At 32.7% G+C, this 23,354-nt stretch overlaps 1 protein-coding gene across 6 annotated transcripts; it reads left to right on the top strand.

Annotated features, from left to right (window-relative positions):
• Positions 1-1,393: 1,393 nt before the first annotated feature.
• LOC108908203 (proton-coupled amino acid transporter 1) lies at positions 1,394-23,195 on the top strand. 6 transcript variants are annotated; one of them, XM_018712144.1, is made up of 9 exons: positions 1,394-1,510; positions 11,740-11,836; positions 12,005-12,139; positions 13,439-13,589; positions 21,638-21,847; positions 21,905-22,177; positions 22,283-22,461; positions 22,518-22,690; positions 22,819-23,195. In XM_018712144.1, exons 2-9 carry the CDS (start codon positions 11,772-11,774, stop codon positions 23,061-23,063), a joined length of 1,431 nt encoding a protein of 476 aa, XP_018567660.1. In that variant the 5' UTR covers positions 1,394-1,510; positions 11,740-11,771; the 3' UTR covers positions 23,064-23,195. The 6 variants fall into 6 exon arrangements, with proteins under 6 accessions (XP_018567660.1, XP_018567656.1, XP_018567658.1 ...); XM_018712140.2 differs by having other exon boundaries at positions 11,740-11,832; positions 12,002-12,139; XM_018712142.1 differs by having other exon boundaries at positions 11,740-11,832.
• The last annotated feature ends 159 nt before the right edge of the window (positions 23,196-23,354 follow it).

A 23,354-nucleotide genomic window follows, 5' to 3' on the forward strand; every position in this document is an offset into this window, starting at 1 on the left:
CTGTATCAAATGAAGAATCATAAAGTCAGAGGCGTAACGTTGAATATTCATATATGAATCAGTCCTAAGAACACCGAAATTTGGTGCATAGACCACAGACTAGTGGGATCGAAGTAAGGCGATTTAGATCAACTTGGCTTCATAGCTTTATATAAAAGTCAACGACTCCTGAGATATAGCCCCAAAAATGTTGTTTTAGTGCACGTCTTTGTTTAGACAGGGTGTGCTAAAAGCACCTCCCTATGCCATTTTAGGATTAATTGTAAGATCTATCAAAAAATGTTTGTAGGTTAGTAAGAAGCCATTATTCTGATCGATTCAACCTTGATCTTAAGTTTAAAGGCAAACCAAGATGTGCCCTTAAAGGTCGTTTGAAGGTCAAATTCTTTCTTCGCTGAATAACTCGACAAAAATATTTAAAGTAAAATTTGTAGGATTTTGAATGACAAAATTGATGAACTTAGATTTGACCTTCACTGCAAGTGGCAAGGTCAAACTAAGGACAACTTAATATTTAGTTAAAATCTTGTGTCAGTTAATACGGTCTTTCTTGAAAACCATAGTTTTTTAAAATTTAACAAGAGTAAAAAAAATTAAAATTAAATTCTGCTGTGAATTAATATTACTATTTTTCAATTCGGTCAATGAAAAAAAGTTCGGTACAATTTTAAGGGTGAGTGATCCCCAATGAACATCTTGTAGTGCTTCAATTAACTTTAAATCATAGTCAAGGAAGACCAGTAATAAACCTAAATCATGTACCAAATTTGGTCCTTCTACGGAAAAGTGTTGCAGAGATATTATTTTTTTTTCGAAATTTAGGGCTAAGCCTAAATCATGTACCAAATTTGGTCCTTCTACGGTAAAGTGTTGCAGAGATATTAATTTATTTTTCGAAATTTAGGGCCCCTTTTTGGGGGCTAACAACTCCTCAAGGGTGCAACTTTGTATTTAGGTAAGTTTAGTTAAATTACAATATTTTGGACACCTCTACATGCACCTGCGCTGTGTCGGTTCTTATGCGGGACACCCTGTATAGATACATAAATTGGTTTATGTATGGGTGAGATATAACCCTACATCCCACAATATCTTTAGTTAAAAACTTGATCTAAATTGACGATTGATTTATTTTAACATTATCTAAGATTACGATTGGTTCTTCCTAGTCTTACAATTGTACATATTTCCTTTTCTCCTCATTCGACATTATTTCAACAGTATGATACGAAGCGAGGATATTCCTTGTACTTCTACGCTGAGTTTTGTCTAGGTTTATTAACAATAAATACCTGTTGTACACCTATAAATCCCGAAGACTGCCGTCCTTTAATGTCTTTCTCCTCTTGCAAACAGTGATTAGCGAGAGTAGGGAGTCGGAATTCGCGACAGAGTTTCAGTAACACCGTAAAGTAGTCAACTGAAGGTTGGTTTGGCATCAGTGGTGCGCCTAGTACCAGCAGGACCACTACAGGACTGTTCTACTCGCCCGCTGCTCAGATTCAGACAGGTATGTTTGTAAATAGTGACATGTGCTTGGTCCTTTGCGGGATTGTGCTTCATTTCGCCGATACGCTTTTTTAAATTTTCCGAATGGACAAAGATTTGTTAATGATTTTGGGCCTTTTTTGTTTGAATGCCAAGAAATATTAAGAAAGGGTGGTAGACGATATGAATGAAAAAAAATCAAACAATCGATAAATCAACAAAAATGTGAGAAATATAAAATACATAAAAAAGATTTTTAATAAGTATTATTCCAATAAAAATGTGACTTAATAATTCTACGAACATAACTATACTTTTTTAATTATTTCTTATCTATTTTTTTTCTTCAGACAAATATCAATAAATTAGTGTTTTTTCAAATTATTTGGCAAAATAAAGTCCAAAATAGGAAATAATTAAGAAATGTCATTCATCACTTTCAAAATGAAGTTACATCATGTACAGAGTGTCAAAAAAATAGTGTAACAAAGAAGGTACTAGTCAAAACTAGCAAAAAAATACGTTGTGTTAATTATTCCTTAAGAATTTCTTGCCAAGATGAATATTTATAACCTTAAAAATGCCGCAGTTTCTGATATATTTTCATCTATTTTAATTATAAAAAAATAGTAATTTTATATTTTTGCATGAATAATGTACACTGTTTGTTACAAAATTAATTATTAATAATAAATAAATTGCGGTAGGCCCTTTGCTGTAAAATAACACCAGGTTATTACATTTCAAATAAAAAATTGCTATTAAAATTTTTCAAAATTGACACCCACAAAACTGTCAGGTTTAAAATTTGTAATTTCGACGAGGTTATAATTTCCAAGTATGCCAGGTCCTAGAGTCTATTTACAAAAAAAATATTAGTAATTTGTTTGTTTCTTATTTGTTACGATAATGATTTGTATTTTTTTTAATTATCCTCGTGTATAATTGCAAGCCCCTCATTAAGATCTCTTATAAGCGGCGCTCATTATTATGTGGATAAAAAAGGTTTTGTGTTGATAAATATTAGAGGTAGGTACTTAAATGTGGACCTACTGTTAAGTGTAGAGTCCGATTTTTATCAAAACGTTTCAACTATTTGTTTTTGCCAAAAGCAAGTTTCAGAGTGTTTGGTTTTAAACAAACTTGAATTTTAAAGAATTATTTGTAAATTGCTGAAACTTTTTGGCTAACCACTGTATTCTTTAAGAGGATCTTCTGTCCAACTAGGTACATAAAAATGTAGTACAAAATAACATTTCACATTTCACGTCTTTTAGACAAAATAATATTTGTTCACATTAAAGAAAACTTCCAATTAAATTGTACTGATTTTGGGACACCGTGTACCTAGCGAGACAAAACCAGAAATGCTACTAAGCTACCAAAAAAACGCGCTTTCTTTCCCTCCCATATAGAGCATAGTTGTTTGAATCATTGGATAATGCAGCGACATATTTTTCTTATTTTCAACTATCTCCTAGTAAAACGTGTACTTAAAAAATGTGGACTATGTAAATATCAACAGTTCATTGTTATCAGACAATAACAGGAGTGTTTTCCATTTGGCGACCTATCAACGCTGATAGAAATTAGAAACAGGTTATTGTGCAATACTCTTTTCTCAAAACGGAACAGATTTTATTTTTAATTTCTATCTAGTCTAGGATAATAATAGATGAAAGGATTAGAACCAATTTAAAAATAACGCAGAGGTTTAATAAATTTTTAAATAGAGAACGAAGACTCAACTTTATTTACGTGTTGTTGGAAACAAGGCATAAAATAATATAACCCTTTTTAGTAAATTTATAGAAAAATGCAGTGATTATACTTGTAGTTCTAGGTCAATTTTAAATCGTTTGAAAATACAGGGTGATTCACAAATGGTGACCAAAAATGAAACCTCGTATTCTTTGGTGAATTTTAAGGGGACTCTTTCCTATAAAGTTTTTATCTTTCATTTTTGGTCACCATTTGTGAATCACCCTGTATATTGAATCCTGGTATGCATCAGTTAAAGAAGGGATTTTTAGATATGCCTTTCTTATATTGTTTTGCGGATTAACTTCTCTGTTTTCTTCACACCTATTTGTGAAATATTGACTAAAGAAGTTGATGTTGCGATTACATACAAATTGTTTTATTGCACTATTACCACGACGAAACTTTTCCTTAATTTTTAAACTCGTGAAACTTTTCCTTGTTTTTATTCAGCTGGGCGGTACACATGCGTTTAAAAAGTTCCTCAAGGTCTTCCGACAATTCTTGTTTGTCTCCGAAAGAGTTAATTTCACTATTCTACCTTTACACCGATGCGAAAACTATTTACATTGTAACAATAACGACTTTTAACATCCGCAAGCCTCGAACAATCAATTACATTTATCATTTATGCCCCCCATACCAATGGAAATAAAACTGGACTTAGATCTTTCGTTAGGTTTTATTTGTGTAATTTAATGCCACAAGAAAATTAATTATTCAGTTTCAAGGCGAATAAGTCTATATAATTAAACACACTTTTGCTTAATGTAATGTTAATGTTAATTAATTTAATTAACATTAATGTTAATTAATGTTTTGCTTAATTTCGTTTGGTTTCTGTTATCTTAAAACAGATCGAAAAAGAATAGTAAATGATAGATCGTCGTAAAAAAAATATGGTATTATTCTGTTCAACATTATGACAACACTTAAGCGATGTTTTTCTTATTGTTCTGTTGTAAAAGTTTTATTTTCATAATCAAGCAAGATAAGGTTTCAAAAGTCACTTGGATAAAGAGATGGTGTATTGTAAAGGTATCGGACGTCGTTGTAGATTCTTCTGAGAGGAATTTTATCTAAAACATACTTTAACGAGATCGATTATACTCAAAGATTTCATTACGCCTACAAATGTAATTAATTGTTACTCCTTCGCACCAGATAAGATGTAGTTCGTCATTCACACAAAAAGACATATTTTGCGGTACGAAGCGAATCCTTATCGCGCCCGATCGTCAATTGTTTTGTAGCGGAATTTTACTGTTAAACACGTAGATGGGCAAAGTTAAAAGTCAATAGGCAGTCACTTGAACGTGAGATTTTCGTATAAATAAGGACAGACTGAGGGTTTTGACTTCTTTATTTTAGAAAGTTAGATGAAATAAGATTGTGTGTCATAATGAGGTCCTGAAATAAGCTGTGATATGTGTAAGTTTTATATTAGGAATTTATGTTTAAAATCTCATTTTTTAGAATTAACATATTTTTAATTTTTTTAAATTCTTGTGATTCTGGTAAAAGCTGGTTCAAAAAAACGTAGTATTAATGAATTTAGATGGAAATAGGTCTAATTAAATTTTTCATTAGACCGGGAAGAATGTTTATAATAAAATACTATTGTTTTCAGTTTTAGTGTAAGTAATATAATTTTAATATTCCTTTTGAATTTTTGTAGAAAAATAGTTTTATTTTGCGACGTGATTATAAGTATTAATAAAATTGATTGTGAAATATTATATCGCAATTATCTATAGTACATCGAAGGTTAATATCTACATATACTTAGTATCTTAAAAAAAGTTATAAGTGCTACCTTAGAGACCTATGAATTAGTTTATGCGTTATCAAATATTTATAACTAAAAGGATTTACAATCTGACATATTCATCACATCAATTTATTGATGGTAATTTTGCGATAAGTTTTCTTATTAATATTAATTTGTCTGATTTTAAAATTTGTCTTAATTACGTTTAGAAAATCCAAGAAAGTTAGAAACAATATGTTTTCACTGTACCAGTGATATAATTTTTCTTCAGAGTATAAGACAACTGACACATTGAAAATAAGGGAAAGAATAATATTTTTACCTGGTTTCCTGAATTACCTGCCGAACATACATCACACCTAGCAGAATGGTTTTAGGAAACTATTAACACATGCATTAATCACAATTATTGGGTATCTTTACAAATTTGCTGGACAAAATATGAAGGGTACATTTCCTGATATTTACATATTCTCCGTGATCGATTAAAGGAAGTTGCTCTAATAGTTTAGCGTTATGCTTCGTCACTTCCTTGATGGATCTACTTGTTCTATAATTGTCTTTCTAAAAGTGCGATTTCTTGTTTATAAAAACTAGCCTTAAGATATATACCGTAAGTAGTTACTTTTCATAATCTGTTTCAATGAAAAAAAGGTAAAATCCTAACACTAATCTTCAATCCTGGCGCATGCACCAAAATTTAGAAAGGCCAGTTCTTATCTGGGCTATGTAAGGATATGTTAATAAGCAGTAAAAATGTAATAATTCCTGATATATTGTTATTTATTTCAGTTCTTTTATATTGTTTTAATGTTCTCTTAATTATGGCGAAAGAAAATTTTTACCTTTTCTACAAAGGCCAAATATTCAATAGGTCAAATTGCAGATGTCAATATATGTATAATACTTTTTTATATCAGCACCTGAAAAATAGTAACAGGCAATTTTAATCTAAATAGTTTGATTTTCATTTGTTCACTATAAACCTATAAATTTGAACACCTTGTATATTTATTTTTGTCACTGCAATTTATGTAGAATATAGATATGCTTTATTCATTTACCTGTCAAATTATTTAAAGATCCTGATATTAATCAGCAATTTTTCTTTGAGAAGACAGGTAGATTTCGATCATAGTCATATTATCATATAATAGTTCGGCACTAAAATGAAGGTATGTAGTTTGAATTATTCATATAAGCAACACGAGCCTATTTAAATGTAAACACCTACATACATGGAAAAACACCTGTTCTATAGTAAATATATTCATTTTATGTTGTTTTCTTTTTATGTAATTTGTAATAACCAATTATCTTGCGAGTTATTTTGCATACGCTCTATCCTGTTATATTATTAACAATTTAATCATATTTCAGTTTATTGATACTCGTTTAATAAAAAAATCCATTAAACAACGATTTAGTACGACTTAAGATTCAGTAAAAAAATTGTAGGTATAAAATTTATAAGTCCCAAGGTAAACAAATAACGTGCTATAGAATTATTTTAAAACACAAGGTATTTATTTTTGATATCATCTATCATCTACCATCTATCACCTATCACCTATCACCTATCACCTATCACCTATCACCTATCACCTATCACCTATCACCTATCGCCTATCACCTATCACCTATCACCTATCACCTATCATCTATCATCAATCATCTATCATCTAGCATCTATCATCCATCATCTATCATCTATCGTCTTTCGTCTATCGTCTATCGTCTATCGTCTATCGTCTATCGTCTATCGTCTATCGTCTATCACCTATCACCTATCACCTATCACCTATCACCTATCACCTATCATCTATCATCTATCATCTATCATCTATCATCTATCATCTATCATCTGTCATATGTCATATGTCATCTGTTATCTGTCATCTGTTAACTGTCATCTATCATCTATTATCCGTGAATAAACATACCACGTGATGTGGTACGTTTGTTTATTATTTTATTGTTATTCATTTTCATTGATATTACAAAGATTACTAGGTATACGTAAGATTTCAACAAAACTATTCTACTTATTAAACCTTACTATAAGCAATTGAAGTTTACAGGTGTTTGACAAATATATTGTGACTTTCACAGGTACCTTTACGAGAATGGTATATATTTAGAAAATTATACTAATTGCGCGTAATAGAAATAGTCAACAAAAATAAAACAGAAAGTGAAATCACCAGGCAATCCTTTTTACCAAATACTTCGTAGGTAAAGAATTTTCTAGCTAAGGAAATTTTGGGAAAATATACAGAATACTCAATACTGTGCCTTATTTTATTTGTAAATGCAGGTGTATCTAGATTTAAAAATAGGCATGTCAAGGTCTACTTTTCCCACAAAAATATATTTTTTCTAACTAAAAACGACACTGTAATATAAAGTAATACTTACATGCTATATTTTGCGCTTGTCTTTGAACTACTTTGTAATCAAGGTTGTTGAATTAATGCAGTTACCATTAACACTGAAAAATGGAAATGCTGGTGTAGATTGTTCATGAAATATTTATTTTCGCGGTAAGGACATATTACTCGCTTGCAATAATACGCAACTATTTGGATATTTTATTAATCCGCTCTTAAATAATAAATAGGAATACATTTCCACGTCATTTTCTATTATGGAGATCTTCGCCAATAGCCCTACTATAATCGTAAATTAAAAAATTATATTATTAATAATAATATCAGAACTTTAAAAATTGTATTTACAATAAAATTAAGTAACAGAAAAAAAATAAAGTGATATATTTACCTAATAATTAACAAAATTGTTCCTACTTGGTTTATGAATATTAAAAAATATGAAAAAATATAAAACAAATTTTCTTAAGGTAGCCAGCCAACTTATCTATTTACATTTAAAACAACGCCGCCAGTTTTTTGTTTGCCTCCACTTTTAACAAAATATTTTAAAAACATAGTGAATGTTTTTATAAAACAGTTTTATTCGTCTGTCTTTTAAATTTGCAAATTTGTTTATACCTAATGTCTTCATAAAATTGAGGATGGACACTAAGACATTGCAACCGGTTCTTTTTCTATCGCCTTTAGCTCTTGTGTCATCGTATTTCTAAGTCTTAATATGCTTAAGACACAAAAAGTTTCTTTCTACCGAGACACTCGTTGCAGGAATTATTAAAACTGGGCAAAACAACAATTCCTTGTATAATATTTCTATCGTTTTTTGAACTTCTAAATTACGAAAGGGGAATTAAGGGGAAATATATTTCGAAAATATTTCTAATTCGTCGCAATTTTTGCCCCGTTTACTTGGTAGTCCAGTAATATTTTTAAATTTTTCTTCGTTTCTCAATTCAGAAATTCTTTGGCTTGTGATTTTAATTTGTTTAGAGCGGACGTCATTACGTCTTGAAGAAGGTGTAATATCTCCATTAGCGAGCAATTCAAAATGTTCGGTTATTTTCTGATCAGCACTAGTATTGTTTTAATTTATTGAAACCGTATACACATATATCATTTTTTAGACTTTATAAGAGGCTTATTCAATACAAGTTTGTATTTAATCATATTTATTTTGCAAGCAACTAATATTACATTCTTTGCACTCATATTGTTAATATTTTGCAAGACAGGAACTGAATTTCAGTCGAAGAGATCCTGTATCACGATATACCGTTAAATATCCTTCAATTAACATGTATGGGATCATTCACCATGAAGTTTATTGTGTTAATGTATAAACAGTGAAAGGATAAACACATATTTTAAAATATTTATTCGACGTTGTAATTGTACATTTTTATATATTTGCGGAGCAAAATATAGAAATTGACGACGGAAAGGGTAGCGATTTTACAGATTTTTTAAAAAAACCTGACATTTTCTCCGATTATTCAATTACACTAGCACCATTGTATACAGTTTTTTTGTCCGCTTTAACTTTTAAGTTATTGCTATTTAAAAATTATTCACATTCTTCCCATCATTCGTCAGCATACCCACTGATGAGGACTAATAAGTTTGAAACTGGTTTACGTCTGGCGGTTTCGATTACGAATGATCTTGGTAGTTTATTAGATATATCGTCCGTCGTGTCTTCTACTTATAAACAAAATTCAACGGGCCACACTGTACGTATAAATCGTATGATCCAGGTGCGCACCTGTTTACCACCTCAGGGGACCGATAATTACGATTTTGCGGTCCGCAGGCGATTTCTTCTTGCCAATTTTGGAAAATTAACATATAAACGAGTCTAGCCGCGCTAAAAAGGAAGACGCCCCTCAACCCCAGCCATTACCTCGTTACATCTGAACTTTCTTCGAGTGCGAGGCACCCATAGGCGTGCGGTCTCGATTTTGGTCACAGTCAACTCCATAATAAGTGCGTTTGAATTTAAAAATTGTCTTTGTTAGTCCATTTCATCCATGACTAATGCAACTGTCACACTTCACGCTGTGGCTACACAGTAATGGTTGATGCTGTTCTACTCTACATGCCCCGATAATCCATATAGGCGTGCGGTCTAGATTTTGGTCACAGTCAACTCCATAATAAGTGCGTTTGAATTTAAAAATTGTTCTTTGTTAGTCCATTTCATCCATAACAATGCAACTGTCACACTTCACGCTGTGGTTACACAGTAATGGTTGATGCTGTTCTACTCTACATGCCCCGATAATCGTTCGCGGTTGCGCATTAAGTGTTTTAATATTTAATATTAGGAAATAAATTTATTTCCTAATATTAAATACATATTCAGTTTTTCTATCACGAATAAAGGTACTAACAATCTTAAAACTGCTAATATTGGCATATTAAAACTACTAATATTGGTAAATTTGTTTATTAAAATGAAACGTAATTAATTATTTTATTATTATTGTTCTAGGAACACTAAAGATGATGTTCTTTTCACACATATATTTTATGTTGACCTCCGATTAATTCTGACCCCGCCAGTGCTGCCAATATTTACTGATGCCTCAAGTTACCCATCTGTATGCATGCCATTATCTTGTTAAATCCGGTAATTTTATAATTAACCACAATAGTACACAGTAACATTAAGTAAGTCAACGACATTCCCTATCACGAAATCCACGAATCTACCTACATATTTGGCATTATTTAATTCAATGTCATGCTATCTAACGATGGGTCGGAATTTGGAATGTTTTAATTGCTACGTAACATATTCATAACCTGTTTCTTAGAGTTAATTTAGTATTACGTCAAATTATACTTTTACGGTTTGTTATTGTTTTTTTATCGTTTATTAAAATCGGGGGAATTTTATACAAGGTGGTCTTTTGTGTAGTTCAAAATTTGAGGTCTGTGGAAACTTTTTATGTGAAGTAATTTGTAAATATATGGAAAGTCGACAAACTTTTTATGAAGATGCAGTAATTGGTTGACACGGATTGGTTAAAATTATACATATATCATCTTTGATAGGGGCTAGGGAAACAGCGCCATAAAGTAGGAAACGCGGAACAGAAATCTAAATTTTTTACTTGGTTTCAAAAATTTCAGAGAAACCAAACGCGTGACCCTAAGGCGAACATCCTTACAGAACACAGCGGAGCTGCCATGGGGTGTGATCGAACTTCGACTCTGGTATCTTGCAGTTCACTAACCTGGCCAGAGGTCAGACGATTCATAAGTTCTATAAAGTTTTTTATGCATTAAACAATGTTATCAATAAACTGAACTTTGGCAATTCAAAAATTGTTAGAAATTTTTGCGAGGCCTAGATCCAGTATCTATTATAGTTCGCTCAGGACATTCATAGACTGTGGCTAAGAAGTAAAAATGTCGGTCGTCCTCAAAATAGAGTTCTGGGAAAAGTAGAAATGTTCGTTACAATCATAAAAGATGACAACTAACTTTCAACTTTTTTTTAAGTTCATTTGAATAGTAAGATAGTGTCGACTTGCACACCTAGAAAAAAAAACTGAATCACTTTCTGAACTGGTTATAAACGTAAGCTGATATTTGATAGGAAGAAAGCACGTTATATAACAACTGTTTTTATTATTATGAAACTAACACAATTATAAATAATTATCAGTAACGAAATTGATGCGTTTTAATTTTGATTTGAGTGATACAAGCGGTACCTACTTATTGGCAGCTTTGAATGTTTGCTTATGTAGAAAAATTCAGTGTTTGCAATACAAATTAAAAATCTGTGGTGTATATTAAATATCTTTGAGGTAGACTATGTAAGTACATTAAATATCTAGCACATAAGTGTGAAACGCTAATCATGCTCATACAAACAAAGAAATTAAAAATTGTTTTGTCGAAAAACGTTTGTTTTGGGCTGGACTATCATAATATATTTTTCCCGGCCTCTCGGATATCTAAATGCATACATTTTCTGCTAGTTTATTTCGATTTAAAAGGTAATTACTATAATAGTAATTAATTACGCTTGCAGATTATCGATATCTCTGAAACAATGGTGTAATTTATCATGTTGGTATTAGGTAACAACACACTGCATATCATTACAAGGGATCTAGCACTATTACGTAGCTTTGCAAAATAGTTGTCGTGACTTTAAACACAGGAAAGAGAAGGTTATATATACTACACCTAATTATTTTGTATATAGACCACTGGGGTAAGACCAAATATACGGAAAAAACCCACGAAATTAAATAAATACCTAAACAAACTTGTTATTTTTTTGTGTTTTATTTAAGTTATTTTTGTTTTTAGAATGGACTTACAACACAACCAGAACAACCACAATGCAGATAATATTAAGCAGCCATGGTACGGTTCAAAGTCAAGTTGCCTGTCCGAAAAAAGGTAGGTCGTCATTTGTTTATGCATTTAGAATGAAAATTATCGTTAATCGAAGGTTAATGTGTTGTTGCAAGGTGCCATAAGTACCTAGTGTCGCAATACAGAAAATTAAAAAATATATATATAAATTTTTCGTCAGCTTATTTTTTGAAAGTTGTGTTCTTTTTTTCAGTAGTGATGGCAGTTTCATGACATTTCAGTCCAGGGATCCTATAATCTCCATTCCTTTGGAGAAAGTTCCCCAGGACAAGCAACCGACAGGGGGAGGTGGGGGGCACAGTCATGGTATTCCAGTTGAACACCCCACGTCGTAAGTAGGCGGAGGTAACTAATTTTTTTCATTAGGTACCTCAATTTTTTTTTATTTCAGTAGAGCAGCATTTATTATAAGGTAAACGTTATCACTCTGTAATTAATTGGACCTACACGTTTTAACAATGTCGTACTTCAGTTATTTTAATACTTTTTTATGGAAACTTTCAGAAGATTTCTAAAATAGACCGCGCTGTTTCATTTTATACACATATATTTTTCAATGTAGCATTTTTTTCTGCTTAATGTTAGTTGTTATAGATTTGAAAACGTATTTTTTTTTTAACACAGGCGACTAAAACAGAAGTCAAAGGTACATTTGTGTACACATGCAGTAAAATTAACAATAAAACTCTTAAGTGTCCATTTTAATTGTACAAGTACGTAAACTTCTCAATCTGACGATCACTTCCGCGTATGTTGAATTATTTTCATTAATAGTCGATGAAAAGCAAAAAATTTATTTATGGCACATAATTTAACACCATAAAACAATTTCCACTAAACATCTAATTAAAAGATTATTAAGTAAATATTTGCAGTGTTTAATTAGTTGAAATAATAGTAGTTGCTTTGCTAGTTGCAGAAACGAATAACTTACGTGAATATGTTTGTTTTTCTTTTAATTGTTCCGAGATATTTTGAGTTTTGAGAGTTGAGACATACAAAGGGAGATACAAAATGTTTCTTGGTACAGCAAAATTATGTAGTGTGTTTTTACAACCTCTCTAGCGCATGTCCATAACTTTTGGAACAATAAAACATATGGTAAGGTAATGTGATCTAAGTCGGTTTATTTACCTAAGGAAGTTACCCTTGAAGCATGGAGCATTATTTGCGAACCACCCTGTATATTGGGTTATACAAAAAAAAACAAAATGTTAACCAGTATTTTTTTAACATATGTTATTATGAAACCCTAAACAGTTACATATCTCCAATTACAAAGTATAAATTAAAATAATTAAAATCAAGTTGGCTTTTTCAATACTGACGACATGAAGCCATGGACAGAAATAAATTATTGCATTGCCATGTGACCAGTAATTTTGTTTGGGATAGTAATTCTATTTCCTTTACGTTGGTAATTCAATTTTTGTAAAATTAAGCATTATTAAAACAATTTGCAAAGTAAATGCAACGGTTTCATTGCAAAGGAATCATCGCTAATAATTGTGCAATGTTGGTTGTCCAAGCTTTACAGTCACGTGGCTTGTACTCATTTATGAAGGCCCCGTACTAAAGCAGCTAGTGTACAGATGAAACAAATTTTTAAACAGTTTTTTCGAAATTTCAGATATTTGGAGACTCTGATGCATCTATTCAAAGGAAACGTTGGTTCCGGAATATTTGCTATGGGAGACGCCATTAGGAACGCTGGGATCATTTTGGGACCAATTGTAGTTTTACTTTTAGGAATAATATGCGTCCATTGTCAGCATTTACTGGTAAGTAGTAATAATCCGATAGTATATTTGAAATCGATAAAAATGTGGACAGGAAACTACCAATCCGATATTTAATATAGCTTTTTCCTTCACAAATTTCTGTCGTTCAAATTTTTAAATTAAATTATTTCACCGTGAATCAGACATATTTATGAATCACCTATACATTTCGTGTTTACATTTTTTTTACTGGCACCTTGAAGCCAAACTAATCGCTACAGTCTGTTTGTGGCCCTGACATTTTTAAAGCCACCAGAGAATGACGAATTAACTTCTATTGTACTATGTTATATTAATTTATTAAGTGGAGTACCTAAATAGAAATTTAATATAAATAAAATATATTTTCTTATTTTAAACATATTTGTGCGTGGTTTTACGTGCGCCACTGCTCGAATGGAACTATTTTTAGTACCATGTCACATTTATATAGAATAGTTTTGTGTTTCCTCTAGCATCTTTATACATAACTAGAGTTCGACAGTTGTGTGCGAAGTCAGTGGCGTCACTACGAAATTTAAAGATAATTTAACTAAAAATATATTAAAATACACCTACCGGCAACTCATTTTGCTGCAAGTGAAAGGTAGGCTTTAACATATATCTACCTCTTTATCAGTGCGACGTATTTTGAATAGATATGCTCCATATCTGGATATACAGGGTGGCCAAATGAAAACGAAACAGAGCCCTTTTCAGGAACTGCGTCAAGATTGTAGAAAAACGCTCAGACCCGTCGATTTTAGATTAATTCTTTGCTGGTATTTTTGACTCCACCACTTTCACCCCCAAGCAAGGGTAAGCCTCACCCCAAAATATTTAAATGGCATTGGGAGTTGAGTTATATTTCTTTTGAAAGCTCTTACAATTCTCTTTATAACAGACTTTAAATTTTATAATTTCGCCCAAGAATTTTGATTTTAAAGTTGAGACTTATGTACAAACGGTACAAAGTACAAAAGTAACGGTAAAAATGTCAGTCATTCGAGTTAAGTACGCCAATGGTATAAATTTAGTATTTCTTGTGTTACATTAGTTTTTGGCGATTTGTTATCATTTTCGTAAAAAAAACACAATTGTAAAAAACAGAAATGAATGCTATACACACGCAATGAACGTAAAATTAGTGGATTCCAAATTACTCGTATTTTCTAGTATTATTTGGAAGCGTTGGTTAGTAGTTTATTTAATTGGGTTTTTGAAAATTAAACACTATGGATATTCCATTGCGAAAAGGGTAGATATCATTTCGCTTTACTTTATGAACAAAAAGTGTGCGAATAGAACAGCTCAGCTATTTAATGAACAACATCAAGATCGACATGTCAGGAGGAAGTATGTTCTAGAGTTAGTAAAAAAATTTCAAGAGACAGGGAACGTAGCCAATAAAAAACGAGAAATTGAAAAACCTATATTTAACGAAGCTAGTGAAGTTGCAGTTTTGGGACAAGTTCATCTTGATCTTACATTAAGTACGAGGCAGCTGGCATCTGTGTCTGGGATCAATCGAACTAGCATACAAACCATTTTGAAGAAGAATAAATTCCATCCATACAAAATACATTTAGTCCAGGAACATAATGAGGATGATTATGACCGCCGTTTGCAATTTTGCGAAATGATGAGTGAGCGAGCAGGGAACGATCCACAGTTCCTTTTTAACATCTGCTTTTCTGCTGAATGCAGTTTTTTCTTGAACGGGACGGTAAATCGTCACAATTGCCGCTATTGGTCCGATTCAAACCCAAGAGTTTTTCACGAGGTGCATACACAGCAAGCGGAAAAATTCAATGTATGGGCTGGAATTTTCGGTGACCGGCTGGTGGGTTCTTTTTTTCTACCAGGTAATTTGACTGGCCAAATGTATTTGCAATTACTGGAAGACGCTATTGACCCTGCCTTGACTGATATTATTGAAAATGTTCCAGAATATGATGAAGATCATTTGATTTTTCAACAGGACGGTGCACCTCAGCAGTATGCGTTAATTGTCCGTCAGTATTTGAACCAACGTTTTCTACGGAATTGGATTGGGAGAAGAGGCAGCATTGAGTGGCCTCCACTATCATCGGATTTATCACCCCTTGATTTCTTTTTGTGGAAATACCTAAAGAGTAAAATCTATAAAACACAGCCAGCGTCGCTGGAAGATTTGCGTCAAACAATCGCCGACGAATGCCGTCGAATCACTCCGGAAATGCTTCGGAATGTGCGCGAACGTTTCGAACAAAATCTTTATTCTTGTATGGAAGCGGGCGGTCATCAATTTGAACATTTAATCAACTAAGTGGTTAGTAAGCAACTAAACATAATTTAAATTTTAAAATGTAAATTTTTTTCAAAGTATTGGGCGGAATTATAAAATTTAAAGTCTGTTGTAAAGAGAATTGTAAGAGCTTTCAAAAGAAATATTACTCAACACCCAATGCCATTTAAATATTTTGGGGTGATGCTTACCCTTGCAAAAATACCAGCAAAGAATGTCCCCCTTTAATCTAAAATCGACGGGACTGAGCGTTTTTCTACAATCTTGACGCAGTTCTTGAAAATTTCTCTGTTTCGTTTTCATTTGGCCACCCTGTATAACATTTAAATACATAAAATGTTGGAGTAGATCAGTCACAGCATTTCTGTTACGTAAATACCGCAAAATATTAGGTAGTTGTGCAACCAAAGTCTGGACTTTTATCTCTTTACAGCTTCAGCAAAAATTACTTTCAGATTTCCAGATGCCTTTTGATATATTCTCTGATACCATGAGCATTTGAAAATTATAGATTTAATAAAATTCAAATTAATTAATAGATTAAACGACGACAGACCCTCCTCATTCCCCCATCTCGTACGCACCGAAGTGTCAAACTCTATTCATAACAAGAACAAGCCAGAATTTTCCGTTATTACTGAAAATCTAAAGCTTCTATTAAAACGCAGTAGGTTCTTATGCGAGTCTGCAAAGTTTGTTTGACGCTGTGCACACAAACAAGTCCGCTAGAAAATGTCAACCCCAGAAGACGCATCCACCCAGGTCTTCCGCTTATTGTACATTTCACAATCTTGCACCACGAAAATTGCCAACATCCCGTTGTCCGTCGTGGCGTAATCAACGAGAAAAAAATGTGACACCGTAGGTGTTCCCAAAGGTTGTTATAATTTGTGGAAGTAGTTCATTCTAAGCATTTACATACAAGCTGAGAATTCGAGTCAAGGCTCGTGTATGTGTAAATTGTCGAATTTGTAAGGTGGCGGTCGTAATTAGGTAATTGTGCCAATTTTCTTACAACCCGTGGAACTTCCAGGAATGCAATTTTTCATTCGAACCGCTTTGTTATCCGGCGGCGTAAAAATGTTTCAGGCAAAGGTGCGACTGGAATTGTTACTGATCGCTTCCGCCTGTGTTGTGACAATGCGTGGAGGTTAAAATCAGGGACACATCGATTACGTGGAACTACTGAATTGAAAAATAATAGTGTATCGATGGTTTATCAATGCACAGACCTAGTCGCATTGGAATAACTTCCTCGAATAGGTTTTTCAAGTTCATCAGTCAATATATGGATAATTATATAAACAAATAATAGTTATTTATTGTATAATCATATTTGTGGAGTCAGAATTATTGGAATTTAATAAAAAAATATCCGAACACCTTGATATAACTTACTGGTTCTCAATGAAACGTGGTAGGTTTTGTTATATCTACTGGTTGCTATATTACGTTGTTTATTATCAATTATTTAATAAACAGTTGTATCTGAATTTGGTAAAAATGCAAGAAAGTAATTATTGTGTTCCTGTGGCTATTTTTGAAGAAGCTCAAGAAGCAATTTTCCATTTATTGCCAGCCAAATCCAGAGAACATTACAAAAAAGTGTTCGCCGAATTTAACGAATGGAGAGAAAAACGGAGAGTAATGACAACAAATGAAGAAGTGATGCTATCGTATTTTTTAAATTTAAAGAAATAATATGTAATTTCATCTATGTGGTCGAAGTATTCGATGTTGAAGACTACTATAAAAGTCTACAAAAATGGTAAATAGTAAGAAAGAGAAAGCAACAATATTTATAAGGGGATAGCTAGACTCCTAAGCCTTCCATCCATACTTTCATAGTGGCTTAATTGCATACAAGGTGCTAGAAATTTAATGCCGAGTTTAGTTAACTTCAAAACTTCATAAGTCGGTTTTTTAAATGGAACACCCTGTATGTTTTATTAATTCTGATACACAATTTTATTCTCTTTCGAACGGTATCAGGGTTCCCTATACCTATTTCTTCTAGTTTTTAAGTTATCTACTATTTTTTGTGTAACCAGTAACCACCTAAAATCATGTAATTTCTTGCGAGGATAGCTGCTGTGGAATTTTTAGCAAAACTTCAAAACAAGCAACTAAACTGTTACCAGTTATTTATTATTATTTATTCACAGACGTTGCAATGGGATTCTAAGCAGAACATTTACAGTTTACAAGAATAATTCTAAAAAATCAACATAGTAATACACAATTTTCTAAGATAAAAAAAAATAACTTAAAAAAGTCATAAGTGTTCAATATGACCCCACATTGTGCATATCAGCATTTGAATATGTATTGTTTTCCATTTCTTATAAACACTAAATTAAATTGTTGGAAAATATAGCAAGATTACTGCTTATTTGAAGAGTGTATCGAGAGGATACAAAGCAAAAAAGCTGCAGTATTGGAAAGAGCACATACTTTAAATTAAAATTAAATTTAAACGCTTTTGATCGGTATAAATCACATATTTGTTGTAGATTTTGCGAGTGTTGTTTTAAAGTCGTGGGTTCGTTCAGTTTTGTTTAGAAATACATGGGTTTTGTCATATCTTGTTTAATTGAGAGAAATAATACAAAAATAATAGAAACGTATAAAAAACTCGACTTCTCGCGCGTCAATGAAAATAATACCTATTCTTTATTTACGAGAACCCATACTTTCTACGCGAACCTTGTATTACAAATTGCGCATTAAATAGCTATTACATTTTTTTTATATTACAAGAAAATCTTACCTTACAAGGTCAGTAGACATAACTCACGATTGAAATCTCAATGGCTATGCTCTAGTAATTATCATAAAGTTAAAGCAATAAGAACTACAACAAACATCGGGTGTTCATTTAAAACTATTATATCCCAAGCACAGAAAAGATTTTATTGTAAAATCTTGAATTTAAGAAATTTAATAACAATGCATTTACAAAAGTATCTTCATATTAAAGTGGCGGTCAGTTTTTTTTATATATGTTCCCCTGAAGACGAATCTGAAAGTCTTTTAATCAAATAAACATCCAACTTATAATTAGCCAATCGGTGCTGAACATATTAAATTAATCCAAAATAAAACAGTAAGAAAATTAAACCGTGAACAGTTTGAATTTAAGCAGAATCCGATCTTGTCCCGAACGGATACGAAAGGTAACTGAGATTAGCCCCCTCTGGTTGGTTCAAATAAAGTAGTGTTACTATTGAAAAGCTGCTACTGCCAGCTGACTTTGCACCTGGTATGATATGACGAGATGGTAAACGGGTAAAAACAAACTGCCACGTTAAATCGGGGAAACGGGAAGGTTACACTACGTTGTCCCGTGGCGCGGTATGAAAATTACTAAAGTTGTGAATTTACTTTTGTTTAGGACTGTGTCTAGAATTACACGAATCATAAAAGTGATGTAATGCCTAGAAATTTAAAGATGAGTGCAAAACTGCTTCCTGTTATAAGCAATTTTAAAATTCACGGACTTAATGCTACATAAACAAACTTAATGTCAACAGAAAGGTAATTGTGCTTATTGTGAAATATTATGTCTGCTTAAGTTAGCAGCAGTACGTTATTAAAAATGACTTAAGATAACGGAAAAAGTTTGGCAATTTATTAATAAACGTACAAAGTGCTTGGAAATAACTCTTTTCATTAACACTATGCTAGAACAGAATCATTAAAAATATAAAACATGAATATGAAATAGTTAACAAGAATATATTTTTTTTATTACAATTTTCTACTTAAAAATTATACATAAATGTTATTTTCATTAATTTTAGTTTCTTACAGAAAATATTGCTCGCAGTTTGAATAAAATTTAACTATTCGGGACTTAATTGTTGTTCATAACTAAATTCTACTTTTTTATACAGTCGAAAAATATTTTTGTTAACAACGGTAATACATCATTTTTTTTACTTCATCAGTTCTTTGACATGGTATTCCCAGTCATTTGCGACATTAACGATGGAAGATTTTCTTCTATGCATATGTTAACTATTCCATTTTGCGCAATTTGGTTGCTCAAGTTCCTTCGTCTTAATTTTGCCCACGGCGATACTCAGATCGGCAGAACTGGATATAACCAGATCTGCGGTATTAGAAAAGACTCTTAGAACTGAGCAGAATTTATATTATGAACAAATGGATTAGTTTTACGGCAGCGTATTACCATGCAAATCGCATGTACGTATGTAGATAATTTATCTAAATATTCATGAATGTGTAAATTGTAAATGTTATGCTAATGTTTCTCGCCGTAATTGTTCGAATAAGTACATAGTGAATGTTTGTGTTGTGTAAAGGTACAAATTTAGTTTCCTGGAGAATTTTGTAGCCCTATCACCCCCACAAAAACACAATTTAAACAGTAATAAATAAATAGTGAGAAATGAAATACATAAAAATAAATAAATAATCTAATTACTCACCTGATTTTTACAGCATATGACATACTTTAAATATTGTGGCTTATCTTCGAGTCCTGGTACCAGGATCCTCTTCCCCGGCGTTTAAAACTTCTGGTTCTAGGTTTCTCAGCCTCTGAGTTTGTTCCCGTTCAACATTAGCGTATTCAAAGCTCCCATAATCTCTTAAATATTGAACCCATTCTTACAAACATTTTCTTATTCGGTACGGGGTAATCTATATGCAACACCATCGTTTTCTCCTGATAAAACTCTAACCATGTCAACTCTCTTAACCCCTATTGCCTTTTGTAATCTTTCGAAACAGGGTCGGATTCTGCTTAAATTTAAACTGTTCACGGTTTAATTATGTTGCTGTTTTTAATTATTATGGATTAATTTAGTATCTTTAGCACTGATTATCTGCTGAAGTGACAATAAGAAAATATAATAGAATTTGATTTTGTTTTTAATATTACTTGCTGTAACTTTATGCGTCCCTATCTATTTTACGTAATGACAGTAGTCTAGTTCAGCTTAACTAGGTAAATATCAGAGATCATTGACTGAGATTCAAACAGATTAGTAACTGTTTTTATTTATTTTTTTTATTATATACCTTTTCTTAAAACGGCAAATATTATTATTTTTAAAACATAAATTGTAAAAAAATCGGTGTGAGTGAAAGCAATACCTAAAGATTCGAAGTTAATCCAATGAGTGAAATTATTCAGTACATTTTCACTCAATATTGGGCATTTTGATCATTTTACTAATTTGTGATTATATTTAAACTAAAACTGAGTATTTTCATTCAAATATAGGTACTCTTTACGTAAACTCGTATTTGGTGCGCTTGTACCAAAATCAGAGTAAATGTACTCATTACCGAGTGAGTTTAAATGTATATTAATTTCGAGTAATTTGAATGGCGCCATGAAGATGGCACCACTTACATATTGCTTCTGTAATTTCGACCAGGATAGGATAGGAGCCCGTTAGATGCTCCAGAAAAGCGTGATCGCGGCGAGTCTCAGTTGGAAGGTCTCAGCCAGGACAGGAGGAGGCCGCTAAGATGTATATCCTAATTAATCATTTATGAGTGATCTATTTTTGTACTCAATATTTAGTTAATTAAAAACCAAGTCTGAGTAAAAAGTGACTCAATAATAGTTAAATCATATTAGGGAAAAAGTCAACTCTTAATTATTGGTTTCACATACTCAAAATAGAGTCAACTCAATCGATCGTTCGCAGTAACTCGTGTTATTTAAAAAAATAAGGCAAAAACAAACCATACACACAGTTAAAATAAATCTATTTTAATGATCTCTAATCGGTTTTTTTTTCAGTTGTCTGCGGCAAAAGCTTTGGACGAGAAACACCAACTTAAGTCTGCACCCGATTTTGCAGAAACAGTGGAATTATGTTTCGAAAAAGGCCCGCCCAAGCTGCAGCGGCTGTCGAAGCTGGCGAAGAAAACCGTAAATTTGTTTTTATGCATAACGCAGCTCGGATTCTGTTGCGTGTATTTCGTTTTTATTTCCGAGAACGTTAAGCAGGTGAGAAACGTGGTTTTACAGCAAAATACATTACAAAGACTTACGAATGGTTTTTAGGTATGTGACCACTATGGGTATGAACTAGACGTCCATCTGCACATGGCAATCATCCTGTTGCCAATCCTTTTGACGGCTCTAGTTAGGAACCTCAAGTACCTAGCACCCTTCTCCACTCTTGCCAATGTTTTGATGATAGTTGGCATCGTAATTGTCATGTATTATGCGTCCCAGGAATTACCGTCATTTTCAGAAAGGAATTACGTGGCCAAGCTGGAACAGATACCTCTGTTTTTTGGAACTGCCATCTTCGCCTTTGAAGGCATCGGTTTGGTAAGTTGGTAATACATATTTGGAAAGAAAAACAGTCCATTACATTCCATTTAAATGTTTAGATCGTCAACATGCTGGATAAATGAATTTAAATGTCCATTTTAGGTGCTGCCCCTCCAAAATGAAATGAAGGAACCTAAAAAGTTCAAGAAACCCCTGGGGGTATTGAATATTGGCATGACCATCGTTACCACACTGTACATCGTTGTCGGTATGCTCGGTTATTTGAAATATGGCGAAGACATCGAGGGTAGCATCACTCTCAACTTGCCCAAAACTGAAAAGTAAGAGCACAAGTTTGATCTTTTAAAACCAATCGTTTTATTGATGTTAATTTCAGATTGGCCCAATCTGTGAAGATCATCATATCGCTGGGAATACTTTTCACGTATGCTCTCCAGTTTTACATAGCAGTCGACATCATTTGGCCGAACGTACAGAAATTTCTGAGTCCCGTGAAATACCCAGTTCTTGCCGAATCGGCCTTTAGGGCCTTTCTAGTTTTAATCACATGTGAGTACACAAAAAGTCAGTAAAAAGGTCGCGAGTTGCCATTGGTAAGGCGTATTATCCATGGCAATCACGGACAAGTTTGAGCACAGTGAAGAAAACTGTAGACGTTAATAATATTTTCATTCCAGTTGTTCTGGCTGAGGCCATCCCCTTCCTGGGGCTGTTCATCTCACTTGTGGGGTCCGTAAGCAGCACAGCTCTCGCGTTGATCTTCCCTCCAATTCTGGAACTGGTCACCCGCTACACATTTGGGACCCTCACCCCAGTCACCATCTTCAAGGATTGCTTCATCTTACTGCTAGGTTTCCTGGGCATGGTGACTGGAGGGTACGAAAGCATCAACTCTATAGTTCATGCTTTCGGCAAAGAATAATGAAGACTGGTGGGCGACCCTCGAGGGAGATATTTCGTGTATCCTGAGTGATGTATATCTACATCGAGGTGGTGTAGACGATGCGATATTTATTTTGTACATTATGTATTATAAGATACAGTATTTTACAAATTGTTATTTTTTTATTAACTCTGATCTTCCTTATAAGACAATTGTGATATTTTTTGTTTGGATTATTAAAATGTTATTAGATTGTTGTTTTTTATAACGAGGGTTTCACAAACAAACAGGTAGGTAAGTTATGAAAAATTGGAGGAACAATGAAAACAT

Source organism: Anoplophora glabripennis, unplaced genomic scaffold (genome assembly GCF_000390285.2).
Source record: "Anoplophora glabripennis isolate ALB-LARVAE unplaced genomic scaffold, Agla_2.0 scaffold18, whole genome shotgun sequence".
NCBI classification, from domain to species: domain Eukaryota; kingdom Metazoa; phylum Arthropoda; class Insecta; order Coleoptera; family Cerambycidae; genus Anoplophora; species Anoplophora glabripennis.

Bases quoted from the DNA above. Each gene is read 5' to 3' on its own strand.
- LOC108908203 (XM_018712140.2), top strand. From the start codon at position 11,741: ATGGACTTACAACACAACCAGAACAACCACAATGCAGATAATATTAAG. The intron at 12,140-13,438 runs GTAAGTAGGCGG...TCGAAATTTCAG, and splicing joins CCAGTTGAACACCCCACGTC to ATATTTGGAGACTCTGATGC. The intron at 22,462-22,517 runs GTAAGAGCACAA...TGTTAATTTCAG, and splicing joins AACTTGCCCAAAACTGAAAA to ATTGGCCCAATCTGTGAAGA.